Genomic DNA, 20,887 nt, shown 5'->3' with positions numbered 1-20,887 from the left:
GGAGACTGGTCTGAGGGCTCCATCTGGTCCTGTTCTCTGTACCCCTGGGCTTGGTCAGACTACACTGAGTCTGGCCCCCTATGTGATTTGGTTGGCTAAACTTAAGGTCATGAATCTGATGCAAGCAGAGGCTTGAAAACTCACCTGCATGTGTCCACTTCTCTCTGACCCCTGCCAGCACCATAAGACGCCAGGCTAGCCTCAGTGGGAGGGATGGGGACACATACAGAGAACAAAGGCCACCTTAGCCTGGCCGGCTCCCAAGGGATGCCCAGACGACCTCAGACGTGTGAGAAAGCTCGGATCAGCAGAACGGCCGATCTAGAGTCAGCGAGTGGTTGCTGCACGGCACCACTAAAATCTGGGGCAGTCAGTCACACAGCTAACTCATTCAGATCTGTCCTGCTGGGATACGAACCAGCAAAGAGTAATCATTCAGTTTATATGTATATCAGCACACAGGCAAATGTGGAAAGAAGAACTACTCAAACCTAGCTCTTAGGAGGTTATCAGATTATTTCTTGGAGTACAAAGAATTCATTTACATACAAACCCTTTTATTGATCGCTATCTTGCTTTTATGCTGCTATAACATGGTTTAAGTTACAACATCAAGAGTATATGTTATCTTTCTTAATTAAATACTTCGGGTTACAAATGTCACATAGGGTGAAAAGCCACTCACCCCGAGGATGTCTTCCACCAGCAACGTTTTCCTGGACTTGGCCACGTAGGCAGAGGTGGTGGTGCCCTGGGCGATGGGACCAGCGGGGATGAGCTTAGGTTTTCCTTCCTTGATTCCAGGCGGGATAAACACACAAAGGCTCTGCAAAGAGGAAAAGAACACGTTCTAGAAACTGTCCTGTGCTTTTTGGCACGGGACACAAAGACTCCTAGACATTACTTAACGATGACAAGAAATCTGTGAGCCAAGGGAAAGAGGAGCCCCAAAACAAGGGAGGTGCTTTGCGATGACCACAGTAAGCATCTGAGGTGGAATTCCCACGAGCGCAAGACACGCGCCTGACGCGGGACTCGCACAAATGTCCACGTGTGAACACTCTTACAGCAGCCTCCAATTTTTATCCACAGGAAATACTAACATGAAGACAGAAATGTAAGCTGTCTCTGGGCTCTAGAAACTACCAGTCAAGAAGCAGACACGATGCACCCCGCTTCCTACAGACGTGGCACATGGATCTGTAACTACAAAGTCAATGTGAGGTGACTATACTTTTTCACGTTCATTAAAAATCTTTCTCAGTGTTACTTCTTTTTTTTTTTTAATAATCGACCACTCCATTCCTGAAACTGGCCTGCCCATAATACTACAGATTTAGAATACTCTTGGTAAAATCTTTGCTTTTCTCTGCACATACACACCAAAAATTAAGTAAATAAACAACTGGACAAACCTGGGTGTATCTCTCCCCCTCAAAAGATGAGGCAGATGGAGAACATTCGAAAGTATCTTAAATTTATTTTTTTAAACACGATCAATTATTTTGACTAAACCCAACCACATTTTAAAATAAATTTCTACTAAACAAGAATTGTTAATGAAATCATCTGGGCAGGGGGAGCAATATTTTGACAGAACCACACTGTGATTATCTACGCGATTTAAAAAATATTAAAGTTCTGGTAAATTCTCCCAACACTTTACTTTTATCTTAACTGGAACTGCTGTAACTTAAGGATGAGGGCCTTTTGAACTAGTAAATATTAGGCAATCCTCTGATGTGTTGCTTTTTAGATAATGTGGTTTTCCAACTTTGGAATGTCAAAGACGCAGAAGATGAGGGTTCGATCCCTGGGTAGGAAAGATCCCCTGGAGGAGAAAATGGCAACCCACTCCAGTATCCTTACCTGGGAAATCCCACAGACAGAGGAGCCTGGCGGGCTAAGTCCATAGTGTCACAAAGAGTCGAACATGACTAAGCCCACGTGCGAGCGTGCACACACACACACACACACTGTCAAAGAACTCTTTCTTCAAATAAAATCTTACAAGGGATTGAGCACTATAAACCTGAGCGACTTCAATCACTGGGAACAGAAAGGAGGAAAACAGAGCCTCGGCTCATTCTGTGTGCTTTAAGTCACCATTATCTAAAGATTATACATTCAAGATAGCTTCATTCATTAGTCTATCTATATTAGCTAGGACTAGGTTTAAGCAGTACTATTAAGTACAATGTCTGTGAAAATCAGTTTTAAATTGCTTCTTTTAAAAGTATTAAGCTTAAAATGTTTAAATACAAGTTACATACTTTAAAAAGATGTTTTTAAATTTAACTACATATGTGATGATAATTGACAATTGGACCATACACATTTTTAAAGTGGCTAGAAACCAGTCACTGTTTTTACAATAGTTACTGTAATCTATTATGCACCAACACACATGTGACATAAGCAAGTTAAGAATTTCATTAGATTTAGTATCTATCTTGCAAAACATCATTCAGTGTTACTCTTTCTTACGATTGACAAGACAGTAGCAAAATGATCCAAGAACAGGAAGAGAGAGGACTACAATAAAAATATAAAAAATACAGTATATGTAGGCTGAATAAAAGTCAGAATTGACAACGATTTTTTCAAATTATGAGAAAGTTAATTACAAGGATGCTGAGTAACATTTCTCTTCTTAAAGTCAGAACTGCAGGAAATGAACTTAAATTGACCCGAGTCATTTGGATAACTTTAAAAGAACTTCCCACGACACCACCAGAAAACAAACGCTGAAGCAAGCTCCCAGCAGAAGCTCTGGATATTTTTTAACACTTGTTGACTGCCTGTGTTTGTTGTTTGAAGATATACCACAGACACTTCTTTCGGCTGACTTTTCTGTAAGACCATTAAGGCTGAATTTACTAATATCTTCAAGTTACCTTTTGCTTCATAATTCAGTAATGACGAAATAGCTTATATGGTCCTGGATCATTTATTTAATATAAACATTGATTGCCTCTATGCAGACTTTCTAGATGATGTACAAGAAATAGACAAGCAAATAATGCACCGTGGGTACATGGCAAGCTACTCTGCTACTAGACTTGCTGAAAATAAATGATTTAGAAATCCTTCAATTACCTGACTGAATGTGGTAAGCTTCTCGTGGAAAATAATTATCAAAAAAAATTATTCTTTACAATGGGGACTTTGTACTTGTTTTACTAATTTGATTATGATTTTTGTTCACATTTATCAAATAGAAAGGCTTACAAATGAGAACTGAGAGCAAGCGCTAACAAAAAAGTAAGTTGTCCTGTGAGGGCCGAAGGTGCTGGTCTCGTGAAGGCAACGTGAGGGCTGAGCCAGTCAGACACCTGTTTTGATGTTCTCACAGCTTCAATGTCTCTCCTCTGTACTAGAAGCTTCCTCCTCTTTTTGGGTGGCATTTTTTTTAACTCCACATGGTTCCCCTGTGCAACAGCTCCCTTCCTGGCATCATTCCTGATTAAATCATCATTCTCGGATTCATCTGGAGTGTGTGTTCGGTAACAGCATGTTGTACGTGATCTCTGAGGTTGATCGGGCTAGTGGGCAGTTATTACTGCAAACAGAGTATGTCAATAACAAACCTCCAAGTTAGAGGCTGAATATTACAGGTATTCGGGAATAGAGGAAAGTTTGTTAAATCTACCTTAACTCACTCCACAGAAATAATTTTCAAAAAGATAGTTATGGATTGAATAGTCTTCCTTTTCCCACTGGCTGAACTGACACTTTCATCACGTAAATCCTCAAGCACACCTGGGCCTGTCTCTGAACTCTCAGTCCCGTGTCACTGGGTTTATTTCTCACCACACTGTTTTAATTACTGTAATTTATAGTACATTCTGTGACCTGGTAAGCCAAGTCTTGCTTTGGTTCTTCATGTTTCAAAATAATCATGATTTATAAGACACACTTTGCATTTCGCATTGATGAAGGTCCTGCACTAACGCATTAACGACTGATGGGTGGAGGAAAGTTTCCATAAAGAAATGGAAAAATGGAGCAGAGACTTTGCTTTTCAAAATCAATCATTATGAGTTTTTTAAAGAAGTATTTTTAAAGAACTTTAATACAATACTTAAGATTTACTTTCAATTCAAAGTTATTACAAAATGTTGGTTATATTTTCCATATTGTAATAAAACACATCCTTAGAAGCCTATCTTATACTCCAAGGTTTGTACCTCCCACGCCCCCATGTCAATTCTTACGAATTTTGACATAAGAATTTGACTGGGATGTTCAAATTAATAAGATGAGAAAAGATTATACTCATTATTTATTTTCACAGGAAGATGAATGAAAACTTTCATCAAATATCACTGTATAACATATTAAATATATTAAGGTGATTATATATACATTTATAATCTATAACATCCAGTGTTGAGATGAGTCTCTAAAATTAATTTCTGCTCTAATGTTGTATAAATCTCTGAAAACTTTTATTAGCACAAATTTTTTAGAGGCTAGAGATGAAAAACTACATGAAAACCGAAAACGAAGAAAAGGTTCCAAGTTTCACATCTCAGCCATCCCTGCCTTCTCAAGAAGAGCTCCATGCATCAGGGCGTGCTCCTGACCCCGGCCTGCGGGTCACTGCAGCTGAGAGTGCTGCAGGGGGCCTGGACAAGGCCCTTCACCTCCCAGCGCCAGCAAGGAGACTGGCCACAGGGCTGGAAATCAGTCCAGATGCCAGGCAGTGGCAGGGCATAAGTTAGGTTTTTCATTATTTCAAAGAAACTCATGATGACCTATCCAATATTTTTGTGGTAACAGTACATTTCCAAATATATTTCTAAAGTTAAACCATTTAAACTAAAGGAGATTGGTAACAGTAGTCATAATGACTAAGCTGACTCAAGGAAGAAATAAAAAAGCATTCAAGTTATTTAAAAAAAATCAAATTTTTAGAAATAGGTTCGGTGGAAAAAGAACCATAGACTAGACTACTGCACATTATTTGTTAAAAATAACAGCAGTTTCTGATGAATTGGGAAACTGATTCATTGACATCAACCACAGAGATGTCTGCTTTATGTGGTAAACATCTGCTTTCATCTTTCTTCCCACACACCATTCAAAGTTCAGTTTATTCATGAAACTTCTCTTTTATGTTACGGTTTCAACTCACAACCAGTTAAAGTTCGGAAACACTTTTTAAGAAGAAAATAAATTACTGAGGCTTACCATTAAGTTATTTTTCTTGGAGACACTAGATGGCACTGGAGAGTAAATGAATTTCGCTCCGTGCAGAGGGCAGGAGCAACTAGCCCCAAGTTCCCTGGAACGTGAGCCAGATCCCTAACTTTGCACAATTCTTACTAAAGTTCACCGTGCATTGACAAAGTCACATGGCTACTCTAAACTAATACATAAAGAGCTATGTATGAACTTACTTTATGAATTATAAAGTCTGATGAATAATTAAAGATCACAAATTTTTCAGCTTTCACAAACTACTCTTATAGATAATATATATAAAAAAATATATTAGAACATTATAAAGTATGCTACATAGTAACTGAAGTATGTGACTAGGTATTAAGCAAAAAATCTCAATCGTGAAAAATTCAGTTTTTCCCAACAACTATTTCAAGAGCACCCTGTATACGCTATGTGCCGGACACTGGCATTGGTCAGAACACAAAAAGCTTCCTTGCTAGATTTCTCACAGACTGCTTTCTCCTTCCTTTTCCCTTCTTGTCTACTAAGAGAGAGGTCTCCTACGCTCTGTTCAAACAGAGCTCACCATCCAAGCTCATTTCAGTGTTACCAAGCCCAGACCCCACCAGCCAATCAAAGGTAGGGTCCCGGAGCACCTCGGCTCCTCTCTGCTCACGTGTCATCATGCAGTATAATTAACGGTGGATTTCTTCATTTCTCCTACTGACTGTACGTTCTTTGAGGACAGGAATGGTTTTTATCTATTTGTAGGCTCAGTAAATTCAACACAGATTTTGGTACATGGCTGGTGTCTAAAATGGCTTGTTAAGTGACATGCATAGACTAACGCTTAACCAATGGAGGTCAAACTAAGATTCAAAGGTTTGAGGATCTTGTCAAAATCCCAAAGTAGTGAATTGGAACTCACACAATCCAACTCCAGAATCTTTACTCTTTGGAAAACTGAACAACTAACTGGGGAGCTTTCCTTCTCTTCCCAAGCTCTGGAACAGTGTGGCCAGCCAGGCATTCCCTCTGCTGAAGGGCTGACCCCAGCTGAGCGCGAGCTCCGAGTAAGGAAGCAGCTCTGGTTCGTCACCCGCCGTGTCCCAGGGCGAACGACAGCCCGGACATCGCTGCTGCTCACAACGCTGTCAGTGTCCTACTGGCTTAAAACCCCACATCACTTCCACACTGCCTCCAGCTTCTTCCGCTTACTGGTCTGTTGGTTTTCTAGCATCATTTGGATAGATAGTTTTCTATCATCAAATGGAACAATTTCTATTTTCCTCAAAAACTGTCCATTTCACCTACATTTTCACATTTGTAAGTATGCTTTCATAATTTGCTATTTTCCACTCTATTGTTTTATTGTCTTTTAAATTAGCTTCAAAATGAGTTCAATAATCACATTTAATGTATCATTTTTAGTGCTTTAATACCATTGAAGTTGTCTTCTACCATCTCCTAAATTTTCTGTGTTTTAATTTTTTTTCTCTCTGGTAATATGAATGTTGGTTTTAAATTCTACCTGTATAACTTTTGATGTATTTAAATATTATTTAAGCTATATTTTTCAATGTAGCAATTTCAGAAATTAAATTATTTCTACTGATTCTCATTGGTGAAAAAAGAAATGAATACTTTTGTAAGAATGATTTAGACCATGCCATGTCTGTCTTAATCCTTGTATTAATATTTATTGATATCAAGACTAAAGTTTTCATTGTAGTCTATTTGGGTTGCATTATTATAATTTTGTCACTAAAGTATATACATTTTGTTTTGAAAGTGAGTCACCAAGAAATACTTTTAACTATGACTCAATATCCAGAGACAATTTTTAAAAACATTGATAAATATCTATAATATGTTGTCTTTCATGTACAAAGGAAGAAATATAAGAAAATATACATGTATCTCCTCATCTGTGCAAAAACAATGCAATACTTTATTTCATACAGTTAGCTTACATTTTAGAAGTATGTCAACATCTGTTGCAAGCAATATGGCAGATTAGATAATTTGACACTCCTGAAAAAAACAATTGTAAAATTATTTAAAGGCTGGATAAAGAATATTTCACAAATATTTTATAAGGCATTGCTGGGCTGAGAAGATTGGAAGGATCCAAAGAAATCTAAAAGGAAGTAAATGAAGGGACTGGGAGGTGAGAAAATTCCAATTTTCTTTTTTTCCTTGAGAGCATCAGCTAAAGCCTAGATACAGAGTTGGCCCTTGAAGCACACGGGTTTGATCTGTGCGGGTCACTTACACGCGGCTCTCTTTCTACAGTGCCAAAGCAGCGCTGCACACCCACGACGGACTGAATGTGCACAAGTGCACTTGTGGATTCTGAAAGCCAGCAGTAAAGTGACCCATGGATTTGTTCGAGGGTCAACTGTATTGACCTCAGCAGAGTCGCATGGCTAACGGGAGACCAGAGGTAAAGCCTGAGGCCTCACTACTGGGAAGTCTAATAGGAGGCCCCCAGGCAGGCCGGGACCAGCCCAGGGCTATGGGCGACCAGAGGCAAAGCCTGAGGCCTCACTACTGGGAAGTCTAATAGGAGGCCCCCAGGCAGGTCAGGACCAGCCCAGGGCTATGGGCGACCAGAGGTAAAGCCTGAGGCCTCACTACTGGGAAGTCTAATAGGAGGCCCCAGGCAGGTCAGGACCAGCCCAGGGCTATGGGCGACCAGAGGCAAAGCCTGAGGCCTCACTACTGGGAAGTCTAACAGGAGGCCCCCAGGCAGGCCGGGACCAGCCCAGGGCTATGGGCGACCAGAGGCAAAGCCTGAGGCCTCACTACTGGGAAGTCTAATAGGAGGCCCCAGGCAGGTCAGGACCAGCCCAGGGCTATGGGTGACCAGAGGCAAAGCCTGAGGCCTCACTACTGGGAAGTCTAATAGGAGGCCCCCAGGCAGGCCGGGACCAGCCCAGGGCTATGGGCGACCAGAGGTAAAGCCTGAGGCCTCACTACTGGGAAGTCTAATAGGAGGCCCCAGGCAGGTCGGGACCAGCCCAGGGCTATGGGCTCGTCTCAGTCTGAAGAGTGAAGACACCACAGCTGCAAGGGGATGACAAGGAAACCAGAGCACCTTGAATTTATTGCTGCAGAGAAAATAAAAGTCTCATCTGAGAAGTGATAACTGTGCATCGTGTGGATGTGAGGCTTGAATCCATACCACTCAGTGGTCGGGAAGAAAATCTCAACACAAGTTAGTCAACATAGATTTCAATTGGTGGTACCTTCAGTGAATGGCAAAAACAAGTACATATCTGATCTTAAGAAATAGAACGGGGAAGGAACAACCTCAAGAATATCGACTGAAAGGGGCCAAAGGAATAATAGGACTTACAGGAGTAGAACCCAGTCATTATCCCCTAAAATTATCCTTCTAGGGAGAAAGGCCTCTTTGTGAGGCTTATATGCTGGAGAGAAAACTGGATAAGCAAATAATCAAACAAGGCACAGATAAACACGAAATTACAGGTTCAGCTCAGTGCCTTGAAGGAGAAGGATCTGACATTAAGAAAGCATAGCAGAGTGGAAGCTGACTTAGGAAAGTGAGGAAAGGCTACCGTTTCGCTCTGTACCCTGCTGCTCCTAGGGCTGCACTAACAGGATACACTTGGTCCCTGAGATGTGGGAAAAAAGGGGTAAAGACCCCATCAGCCTGGAGAGAACCACGGAGAGTCAATCAACTGACCTCAGGGATTTAGAAGGAGGTGCCAACTAAAGCCTGAGAAGACATCACCAATCCCTTAGTTAAGTTACAAAGCGAATAAGTAAAAGTGAAAGGATTAGATACATGCAGATGATATTTTAGGGGCTTCCCTGGGGCTCAGTCAGCAGTGCAGATCGCTTCCAGCACAGGAGACCCAGGTTCCATCCCTGGGTCGGGAAGATCCCCTGGAGAAAGAAATGGCAACCCACTCCAGCACTTTTGCCTGGAGAATCCCATGGACGGAGGAGCCTGGGGGGCTGCAGTCCAAGGGGTTGCAAAGAGTCGGACACAGCTTAGCAACTAAACCAAAACAGAATTACATTTGGGATATTCGAGCTGCAAAAGCTTTTTCTAAATCATAATCAGGCAGAAGTCTGCAACAACAGAGTACAGAAGTATAGCCAAGTGATTAAGAGCAGGTGGTCTGGGAACCTAAACCCCAGCTCCGAGCCAGGCCCTGTTAGAGGCTCCTGCACAGCGGACCAGGCTCCCAGTCGTCTGCCCTTTCCACCTCCGCAGACAAGCTCTCCCCACCTTCCCATTCTCCTCCACACAGAGCAGAAGAGGGCCAGCCCACAGGGCAGCCTCGCCTCGGCCCAGGGTTCATATCATTTCTTTCCAGGTAGAACAGCCAGAACACTGAGTCCACAACCCAGGTGTCAGCAGGGTATCGACTGGTCCCAGTTTGGGTCATAAACATCTGTGACTGAAGGTCAAGGGTCACAATACAAACACAGCTGCTGTGGACCAGCCCTGAGGCTTGTGTGGAGACATCAGGCAAACAGCGATAAGACGGGGACTACGGTAGTTACACGGTAATATGCATACCAGAAACCGTGACAATTATTGTAAACTATTCTCTACATCTGCATGTACAACTACAGCTACGTTTCCATTTACAACCTAGATGTCCACTGACGGATGGATAAAGAAACTGGGGAACATATACACAAGGCAATATTACTCAGCCGTAAAGAGGAGCACATTTGAATCTGTTCTAATGAGGTGGATGAAACTAGAGCCCATTATACAGAGTGAAGTAAGTCAGAAAGAGAAAGAGAAGTATCGCATACTGACACATATGTGTGGAATCTGGAGAGACGGCACAGATGGATCTATCTTCAGGGCAGCAGTGGAGAAACAGACATAGAGAACAGACCTCTGGACAAGGTGGGAGGAGGGCAGAAGGGGAGCGGTATGGAGAGAGAAACAGAAACTTACGATACCGTTTGTAAAACAGATAGCCATTGGGAATTTGCTGTATGACTCAGGGAACTCCAACAGGGGCTCTGCAGCAGGCTGAAGGGTGAGGCGGGGAGGCAGATGGGAGGGAGGTCTGGGAGGGAGGGCCATGGGTATGCCTATGGCTGATTCTTGTTGATGATTTATGACAGAAAATCTCAAAATTCTGTAAAGCAATTATCCTTCAATTTAAAAAATGTTAAAAATATACTGTAAATTATATACTAACTTTTTTAAAAGGAAGTCTTGGTTTTTAAACAAAAATTTCAAATTTTAGAAAAAAAAATTTTAGAATGACTAGGACAAAAATCTATTCGTTATTTCAGTAGCTTCATCATTTTAAAATACTACCAGTGTGTAAAATAGAAAGCATTCACAAGTAGGAGTAATATCTGAATAATTCTATTTAATAAACCCTCTTGCTGACTGCTCATACGAAAGAAAATAAGAGACAATACAGGTGAATACATAAATGAATAAGAAGCGGTCCTTATCCTCAAGAGCTTTTACTCTTGTAACACAGATCATCACAACATAAGGGGAGCAACGGTTGTGCAAATGAAGAGGTCAGTTATGAGTAGGGGCACCCAGCCAATCAGGACTTTTTGTGCAATGACTTTCAGGGTTTGGACTACTCTACTATTCATGAATACTGCTAAAAATATCAGAATACTGTGTCTCTATTCCTATTAACATTTTATATAATATAAATAGCATACATTTTGCTTACTCACAAAACAAGTATCACATTGCAAAAATACATACCAAATCTCAAATAACAATGCCTAACACACAAGAAATACAGAGCAAAAGTTTGCAAAATAATGTTATAACTGAGTTTTATTCACTTAACCTATGAAGATAAGTGTCGCTGGTTCAGAGTATTTTTCTAAAATGTTACATATGTGTTAACACCATAACAAAAAATCAAATGCCAGTAACTGAAAGTCCTGAAATGGTTCTGGAAGTGCCTAAGCAGCTGCACTTGACGGCAGACGGTGCTTTAGTGAGTCAGTCCAGGAACACGGGGTCCAGCCTGCTCTGCCGACGGGTGGACCGGGCACCCCTGAGCAGCTCCAACCAAGAGCAGCCCGAGGCACCACCCCACAGCTCAGGAATCTATACGCAGCACCTCCGTCCCGGCACTTTTCAGAGTTAGCTTTACAGAGTCCACAAACATCACATAAAACTTCTGCCCTCATTTGCTTCTGCTGCAGATTGCGTGTAGAAAAAGGGCATAGACTGCCCCCGACACCCCAGCCCACAGTGATGAAATAACTCCTGCACAGAACATGAGTCTAGAAACGCCATTCATGAACTAGCACACCACAAACCAAACCAAAACAATAAAAAAAAGTTAAGATTTTCATGACTAAACGTCACCATGTTGGTAAACTCAACTGGTAACCACCACGTACAGAAACAAAACAGAAAATGCTGGTTAAAGTACTTAATGATGATGCATTTGCTGTTTGCAACATAATTTTAAAGCTTATAACATCCTCTTATCTAGAACACCTAAATCTAAATTTACATACTTACGTTATTGCACTCTCCAAGGAAATACAGTGCAAATCCGTCAGCTTTTGTGGCTGCCAAAGTAATAAAAAAGGAAGAAACTAATCTCAATGGGAGAATATAACATGCATGAATTCTCTAAGGTGAGACTTCAAATATGAGTCTTTCGAATGCGTTTGTTAGCATAATTTTCATACAGTAAACTGAACTAAATAATTTATGGCTTTACTAAATTACATACTTAGAGTATTTTCATTTCTTTTCATTAGCTATTTCTGTTTTTAAGATGTGACATTCTCAAAGGTACACAGCAATGTACTATGTAATAACATATTGGTCAAAGTTTAAATATTAGAATTATTAGAAAATATTTTTTAAAATTTGAGACATTTAATTTTAAAGCATTTAAAAATAGACAAATGACATTTATAATACTAAATAACCAATATAATATAAGCATCAACCAGAAAGAATGATGTACATGCCTACATGACATCACTAAAGAGAACATGATTTAATTTACTTTGGTATAATCTTTCTACTAGGAGGAACATAAAACATTCCTTACCGATTTTGATGATGCTGCTCAGTTCATAGAGGAGTAGCTGGTTGTCTCCTCCTGTATCCAACCGTTGTTCTATATAGCTATTTAGTTCATACACAACTCCTTGCATATTTGTATCTTGATACTTTGAATAAAAAAAGAAAGGCATAATTAAATATAAAAAAATAAAAATTCCTTAGTTTGTCACATGTGCAATTAATACACATGGCTTTATATTATATATTAGCTGTTCATGATGTTTTTATAGAGCATGACTTAATTATTATAACGTACCATAAAAATAGATTGAAAGTTAAAACTGCTACAACTTAGGATATCTGTAGACTCCATGAATGAATATTTATATTAAAATACAGAACGTTACAAGTTTGTTTCTGAAGTTTTAAATACAACGTGGTCAGGCAAGCTGGATCAGTAAAGACAGTTCGGAAACGTGTTAACTGACTGAAACGTCCTAAGATGCCCCGCGCTGGATGAAACGGTGCTTGTTTATTACTCTCCACTCTCTGGGGCCCATGCAGTGACCCCTGGACCCAAGTGAGTCTGATCTCAACCCTGCCACGAGAACAGGAAGGCGAGGCTCTCTCAGGAGCCGCCCCTGCAAGGGCAGCAGCCCCACCACAGGCCCATGGAGCTAGCCGCACTGGGGCGCCAGGGCAGGAGCCAGCAGACAAAGGTCTGGGAAGACGGTGGAGTGTCTTCTTCAAAGGACTGAAAACCCATCTTCTGGTGAGCTTCATGCCACGGAGCATCCTTCCCAAGCCTCCTCTCCAAACCACGGACATGGTGAACTTTAAAATAAAATTGTCACACTCTGAAGCTCAACAGACTCCTGGGGCTCCCCAGTGCACTTAGCCTAAAGGCTTCTCCCAGGGTGGTCTCTGAGCTCTGCAAAACGTGGTGATCGTCTGCTGAGGAAACCATCTCAGGCCGTCTCTCTTTTATTCACTCACTAGGCCACTCAGCCATCTTTCACTCCAAAAGCCCTACCGCTGGTTGTTACTGCTGAGCCCTGCACCCATCCCTCTGCAGGATGAATACACAGAAGAACGGATGAAGAGATCAGTCAGTCGCTCCACAAACACGCACTGCCAGAGCCAACGATCCACTACCTACACAGGTGCTCTTCCCAACACGAGAAACGCTAGAGCCTGGACAAGATAAAATTCCAGTCCTCAAGGAACTTACACTCTAGCCGGAAGAAAATAAGTAAGCAAGCTATACAGTGTGATGGAAGGTGATGGGCATGACGCAGAGAGGAGATCCGGGAAGGCTGACGGTAATCAGCTTTGGAGGAAAGGACGGCTTTTTAAACGGGATGGTCAGGGACGGAAGGATCCAGGGACACGAGCGACACGGACAGGCTCCGGTGAAGCCTAGAACCATGAAGGGTGGGGCTGCCTAGCGCCCCTGGCTGCCTTGTAGAAGGATGCTGGTTGCCCACCACCTCTCTCTGCTACTGACCCATTAACAGACTTAAGTCCAGGCAGACCCCAGAAAATGAAGTATCAAGGATAAACTGTCAAGAGATGAGACAGATGAGATTCAGCTAACCCATACAAACCTGGGCTTCCTTGGTGGCTCAGAGGGTAAAGCGTCTGCCTGCAATGCAGGAGAGCCGGGTTCAATCCCTGAGTCGCGAAGACCCCCTGGAGAAGGAAATGGCACCCTACTCCAATATTCTTGCCTGGGGAATCCCATGGACGGAGGAGCCTGGTAGGCTACAGCCCATGGGGTTACAAAGAGTAGGACACGATTCAGCGACTTCATTCACACGTAGAAACCTGGGAAACAAATGAAGATGGACCTCACGGGGGCTAGGGTCGGGTAGAATAAAGATAACACTGGATCAGGGTGCAGTAAACAGAAGTACCGGGTTCAGTGGGCTTGCACTCGGGACAGCTGAAATCTGCGCCGCTTCCTCCCCCTCAATGGCTGATATTTAATGCAGCTGAAAATCAGAACTTGCCCGGTATATATTCTAATCTTGGTGAGACTGGAAGGCTAGCGGGGATTCTTCCTGTCAGACCCAGTGACCCACCCCTTAGCTATATCCGATGGACGCTCCCTTCCTCAAGGCCATGACAAGTACATTCCCCAGGCCAGGCCGGCCTGTGTGCAGAGCTCTGGGCTGTGGGCCACGGGTGACTCTGGGAACCACTGCGGTTCAAAGGGTTTTCCTGATTCACTGAGCATATGGGATCCTGGCCTCGCAGGGGACAGGAGGCCACGCATACTAACCAGAGACAAGGCGGGTGCTGTTAGCACAGTGGACAGAACTGGAGCTGCGATCAGAATGACCCGGCCAGCGGAGGGCTTCAACCGCACCAAGCACCTGACCTAAGTGTCCCTGCAACTGAAAGAGACAGGGCGACCTCCTGCCTCGAGGAGGGTTTTTAGTCACGCAGTAGAGGAGTCCCTGTAAAAATGACAGCAGACTGACTTTTCCCTGACGATGTAATTCTGAGAACAGGCCCTTCAGTGTGACCGGAATGCAGTGCTGAGACCAGTGGCCAGCTGCTCTCCATCTGGGACAGGAAATGGGTCGTCACACACAAGCGAGAACAAGGAGACACTTGGGGTTATGGGCACTTTATCACGAGGGTTCCTTTCAAGTCTCCGAGCTTTCATTTTTATCATTTGTGTAATAAGAACATTGAGATGGACTGTATTTAAAATATGTTTCAATAGTAACCTTCGGTGGCAATCTATGACCTCAAATTTTGTTGCTGTTTATATTAAACTTCAAATTCTAATCTTGAAAATAATACATGGGTTACTTTTAGCAGACCCTGTTTCCTTTGATTAGCAATAATTGCATAAATACCATAAAAGCAAAATATTTAACTATGATTACTAATTTATGCTAACATAATATTACCTCTCAAATATCAAAGGTTCAGATGGTAAAGAATCTGCCTGCAATGCAGGAGACCTGGGTTCAATCCCTGGTTTGGGAAGATCCCTTGGAGAAGGGAAGGGCAACCCACTCCAGTATTCTTGCCTGGAGAATCCCATGGCCAGAGGAGCCTGGTGGGCTGCAGTCCATGGGGTCGCAAAGAGCTGGACACGACTCAACGACTAATACACACATCTTCACAGTTAGTGGATCATTCAAGTCCCAATATACTAAAAATGTTAAAATATATAGAAATATGAATAATAATAACAATTATTTGGCCTCAGGCTTATGGCCATTTTGCTAGTCATTAGTACTATTACTAGAGGAAAAGCAGAGGAAGCAAGTGGGGATGAAAGTCAGCTAAGGCACTTCTCTTACAGAAACATGATGAAGAAAGTTTACCCAGGGATCAATTCAATTCAGTTGAATAAACTTTCAGTTCTATGTCTTGACTAATAGGAAATTACAACCGTATATTAGTGAAGTTGCTAAGAACTTGTATTTGCACAGCAGCTCAACTCCGCCAAGTGCTTTCACCACTGCCTTTATTAAAAGAACCCACATAAAGTATGCACTGAGTATCACAGACATTTCTCAATCAAGAGGAGTCAGAACTCGAAGGTTCAGTGAGTTGGGCAGTGGAAACCTTAGAATCAAACTGGACAGTCACCCTCATTGCCTGTTCCACGTTGGTTTTCAAGCAGTACTTGCTTTTCATTAGAGAAACCACACACACACACAAAGGATTTGCAGAGACATGACTCCATTGACAGGAGTGTGGTGATCTAACATTAAAACGGGGAACTATATGAGCCAGGCGCTGAAATTGCGAGCTCCATCAAGCTCTGACAGATGGTGTTGCTTCCCGTGAAACTGCACCATGTCCTGAATCGTCCCCGTGAGTTTGCTGTGGTGCCTGAGGGCATCTGGAACACAACTTGGGGACCAGGGAATAGCCACTCTGTCACCCAGAGAGAAATAAAATTTTACATGACACAAGGATTCTGGAGAAGATTCTTGAGAGTGTCCTGGACTGCAAGGAGATCAGACCCATAAATCCTAAAGGAAATCAACCCTGAACATTCACTGAAGGACTGATGCTGAAGCTACAATACTTTAGCCACCTGACACGAAGAGCCAAGTCATTGGAAAAGACCCTGATGCTGGGAAAGATTGAAGGCAGGAGGAGAAGGGGGCAACAGAGGATGAGATAGTTGGATGGCATCACTGACTCGATGGACATGAGTCTGAGCAAGCTCCAGGAGTTGGTGACGGACAGGGAAGACTGCTGTGCTGCAGTCCGTGGGGTCACAAAAGTTGAACATGACTGAGCAACAATAATAGTACTGACTGAATCAGTTCAGTCGCTGAGTTGTGACTCTTTGCAAACCCATGAACCGCAGCACACCAGGCCTCCTTGTCCATCACCAACTCCCAGAGTTCACTCAAACTCTTGTGCATCGAGTCGATGATGCCATCCAACCATCTCATCCTCTGTCGTCCCCTTCTCCTCCTGCCTTCAATCTTTCCCAGCATCAAGGTCTTTTCCAATGAGTCAGCTCTTTGCATCAGGTGGCCAAATATTGGAGTTTCAGCTTCAGCATCAGTCCTTCCAATAAACACCCAGGACTGATCTCCTTCAGAATGGACTGACTGGATCGCCTTGCAGTCCAAGGGACTCTCAAGAGTCTTCTCCAACACCACAGTGAAAAAGCATCAATTCTTCGGTGCTCAGCTTTCTTTATAGTCCAACTCTCACATCCATACATGACCACTGGAAAAACCATAGCCTTGACTAGACAGACCCTTTGTTGGCAAAGCAATGTCTCTGCTTTTTAATATGCTACCTAGGTTGGTCATAATTTTCCTTCCAAGGAGTAAGCGTCTTTTAATTTCATGGCTGCAATCACCATCTGCAGTGGTTTTTGGAGCCCATAAAAATAAAGTCTGACACTGTTTCCACTGTTTCCCCATCTATTTCCCATGAAGTGATGGGACCGGATACCATGATCTTAGTTTTCTGAATGTTGAGCATAAGCCAACTTTTTCACTCTCCTCTTTCACTTTTATCAAGAGGCTCTTTGGTTCTTCTTCACTTTCTGCCATAAGGGTGGTGTCATCTGCATATCTGAGCTTATTGATATTTCTCCCGGAAATCTTGATTCCAGCTTGTGCTTCTTCCAGCCCAGCGTTTCTCATGATGTATTCTGCATAGAAGTTAAATGAGCAGGGTGACAATATACAGCCTTGATGAACTCCTTTTCCTATTTGGAACCAGTCTGTTGTTCCATGTCCAGTTCTAACTGTTGCTTCTTAACCTGCATATAGGTTTCTCAAGAGGCAGCTCAGGTGGTCTGGTATGCCCATCTCTTTCAGAATTTTCCACAGTTTCTTGTGATGCAGACAGTCAAAGGCTTTGGCATAGTCAATAAAGCAGAAATAGATGTTTTTCTGGAACTCTCTTGCTTTTTCCATGATCCAGCGGATGTTGGCAATTTGATCTCTGGTTCCTCTGCCTTTTCTAAAACCAGCCTGAACATCTGGAAGTTCACGGTTCACGTATTGCTGAAGCCTGGCTTGGAGAATTTTGAGCATTACTTGACTAGCGTGTGAGATGAGTGCAATTGTGTGGTAGTTTGAGCATTGTTTGGCATTGCCTTTCTTTGGGATTGGAATGAAAACTGACCTTTTCCAGTCCTGTGGCCACTGCTGAGTTGTCCATATTTGCTGGCATAATTTCAACTTGAATAGCACAAGAAAGTCCTGTATACCATCAATTATTTACATTTGATCATATTTGCCTTAGCTCAGTCAGTAAAGCATCTGCCTGCAATGCGGGAGACATGGGTTAGATCGCTGGGTCGGGAAGATCCCCTGGAGAAGGAAATGGCAACCCACTCCAGTATTCTTGCCTGGGGAATCCCATGGTCAGAGAAGCCTGGCAGGCTACAGTCCATGGGGCTGCAAGAGTCAGAAATTACTTAGCGACTACACCACCACCATATTTGCCTTATCCTCGTGGTAAATTCTTTCCCTTCCTTTCCCACTTCCCTCTCTCTCTCTCCTTCCATCTCTCTCCATGTAGGTCTTACCTATCTATCCATCTATACACACACACATAGATACACATAAACTAGAAATACATATTTTTATGAATATTTGAAAAGTTGTTATATACCTTTAACCGAAACCTTTAGTATATATTTCCTAAGAAAAAGAACAATAAGAGAACAAACACTGAATCTGTACAGAGTGTGAGAGACACAGGTCAATATAGTTATCATAATCAGAAAAATAGATAAATTCATATTCAAATTTCATACCTTGTCCCAATATTTTCTTTATAATTATCCCTTCCTCACTGGCCGAGGCTCAAATTCCAAATCGTATATGCCAGTTAATTGTCATGTCTCTTTTGTATACTTAATGTGGAACAACTCCACAGCCTTTCTTTGCATTCTTGAACTCAATGTTTTTGAAGAATATGAAGAATATTTGAAGGCAAATTTTTATTTGCCTGGTATTTTCTCAAGATCAGATTTAGAGGTTTTGTATTTTGGGCAAGAGTACAGTGAGGTGATGGAGCTAGAACACCATCGTCTATCCTGTATTTGCTCTTTGGCTTTCTGCTGGGAAGAAGAGTTTTCTGTTCTCCCTCATTCATTCATTTACATGAGTATGGACTCACAGATGCTAATTTTATTCAACCTGTGTAACTAATTAATATTAATTAATACTGTTATACATGCATTTTAATGCTCAAATTGTCCCAAACTTGACCAATGGAAACCCCCTCAAGATAGCTCCTATGCTCTTTTCACAAATCTTCTCGATTCTTTCAATACTTTCTTACTTTCTCATCAAACATTTTGCTAGCCCTTGATCCAGCTATTTCTGCTTCTCAAAGAAGCCCTAGTTTCTTTTGTGGCAAATGATATTTAAAATCCAAGAGCTGGAGCTATATGTGCCCACTACTCTCATTGATTCTAAGCTTCTCATCAACACAAATATAATACATATATATATATATATATATTTACATGGCAATTAATCTATGACAAAGGAGGCAAGAATATCCAATAGAGAAAAGACAGTCTCTCCAATAAGTGGTGCTGTGGACACTGGACAGCTACACGTAAAAGGGTGAAACCAGAACACTCTCCAGCACCATATGCAAAAATAAACTCAAAATGGATGACAGACCTACATGTAAGACCAGATACCAGAAAACTCCTAGAGGAAAACGTCGGGAGAACACTCTTACACAAACTGCAGCAATGATTTTTAGATCTGTCTCCCAGAGTAAAGAAAATAAGAGCAAAAAAAATTTTTAAAAAGGACCTAATTAAATTTAAAAGCTTTCGCACAGCAAAGGAAATCATTAACAAAACAAAAAGACAACCTACTGAGTGGGAAAAGATAGCTGCAAATAATGACTGACAAGGAGTTAACACCCAACATATATAAACAGCTCACCAATTCAACATCAAAAAAAAAAAAACAAAAAAACGAAGAAACTGATTTAAAAATTAGCAGAATGAAGTAGACATTTGTCCAACAATACTAAGCATCACTAATCATTAGGGAAATGAAAATCAAAACCACGATGAGATATCACCTCACACTTGTCAGAATGGCTACCATCAAAAAGAACACAAATAATAAATGTCAGTTAAAAGGGAACTCTTGTGCGCTGTTGGTGGGAATGTAAATTGGTACAGCTACTGGGGAAAATAAGAGGTTTCTCAAAAACAAAAAATAAAAAATCAACCTAAAAATAGAACTATGTTATGACCCAGCAATTCCATTCCTGAGTATATATCCAAAAAATCCAGAAACACAAATTAAAACAGACACATGTACCCCAAAGTTCACAGCAGCTTTAGTTACAATTGCCAAGATATGGAAGCAACCTAAGTGCCCATCAACAGATGAACGGATAAAGATGTGAGATATAATGGGATACTATTCAGCCATAAAAGAGGAAAAATTGCCATCTGCAGCAACAAGGATGGACTTGGAGGACATTATGCTGAGTGAAATAAGTCAGAAAGACAAATCCTGTATGACATCACTTATATGCGGAATCAAGAAAACTACAACACACCAGTGAAGAAAGCAAAAGAGAAGCAGGCTCGCAAGAACAGAGAAAAAACTAGTGGTCACCAGTCCGGAGAGAGGAACAAGAAAGGGCAACACTGGGGTAGAGGGTTAAGAGGTACAGACTATCACATATAAAGTAAGCTACAGAATACGCTGTACAGCATGGAGAATAGAGCCAACATTTATAATAACTCTACATAGAGCATCATCTTTAAAAGCTGCTGTTGCTGCTGCTGCTGCTAAGTCGCTTCAGTCGTGTCCGACTCTGTCCAACCCCATAGACAGCAGCCCATGAGGCTCCCCGGTCCCTGGGATTCTCCAGGCAAGAACACTGGAGTGGGTTGTCATTTCCTTCTCTAATGCATGAAAGTGAAAAGTGAAAGTGAAGTCGCTCAGCCACGTCCGACTCTTCGTAACCCCATAGACTGCAGCCCACCAGGCTCTTCTGTCCATGGGATTCTCCAGGCAAGAGTACTGGACTGGGGTGCCATTGCCTTCTCCCACTTTAAAAAATGTTAATCACTAAATTGTATACCTGTAACTTATATTGTGTAGCAACTATACTTCAATAAAAAATAAGATTTTTAAAAATTAAAGCATAGTTCTCAGAAAAATATAGAAACAAAATTATACCAGGCAAATACTTAAGAGGGTT

At 41.8% G+C, this 20,887-nt stretch overlaps 1 protein-coding gene across 2 annotated transcripts in view; it reads right to left on the bottom strand.

Moving 5' to 3' along the window:
* Positions 1–20,887, bottom strand: part of PDE10A (phosphodiesterase 10A) — a 265,447-nt gene that overhangs the window by 66,568 nt on the left and 177,992 nt on the right. For both annotated transcript variants that reach the window (XM_025294284.3, XM_006067063.4), the window contains exons 4-6: positions 12,231–12,351; positions 11,687–11,736; positions 686–826 (exon numbers count right to left, since the gene is read on the bottom strand). In XM_025294284.3, coding sequence (XP_025150069.2) covers positions 686–826; positions 11,687–11,736; positions 12,231–12,351 — 312 coding nt within the window. The remainder of the gene's footprint in view (positions 1–685; positions 827–11,686; positions 11,737–12,230; positions 12,352–20,887) is intronic.

Source organism: Bubalus bubalis, chromosome 10, assembly GCF_019923935.1.
Source record: "Bubalus bubalis isolate 160015118507 breed Murrah chromosome 10, NDDB_SH_1, whole genome shotgun sequence".
NCBI lineage: Eukaryota > Metazoa > Chordata > Mammalia > Artiodactyla > Bovidae > Bubalus > Bubalus bubalis.
This window is presented reverse-complemented; position numbering and strand designations above follow the sequence as displayed.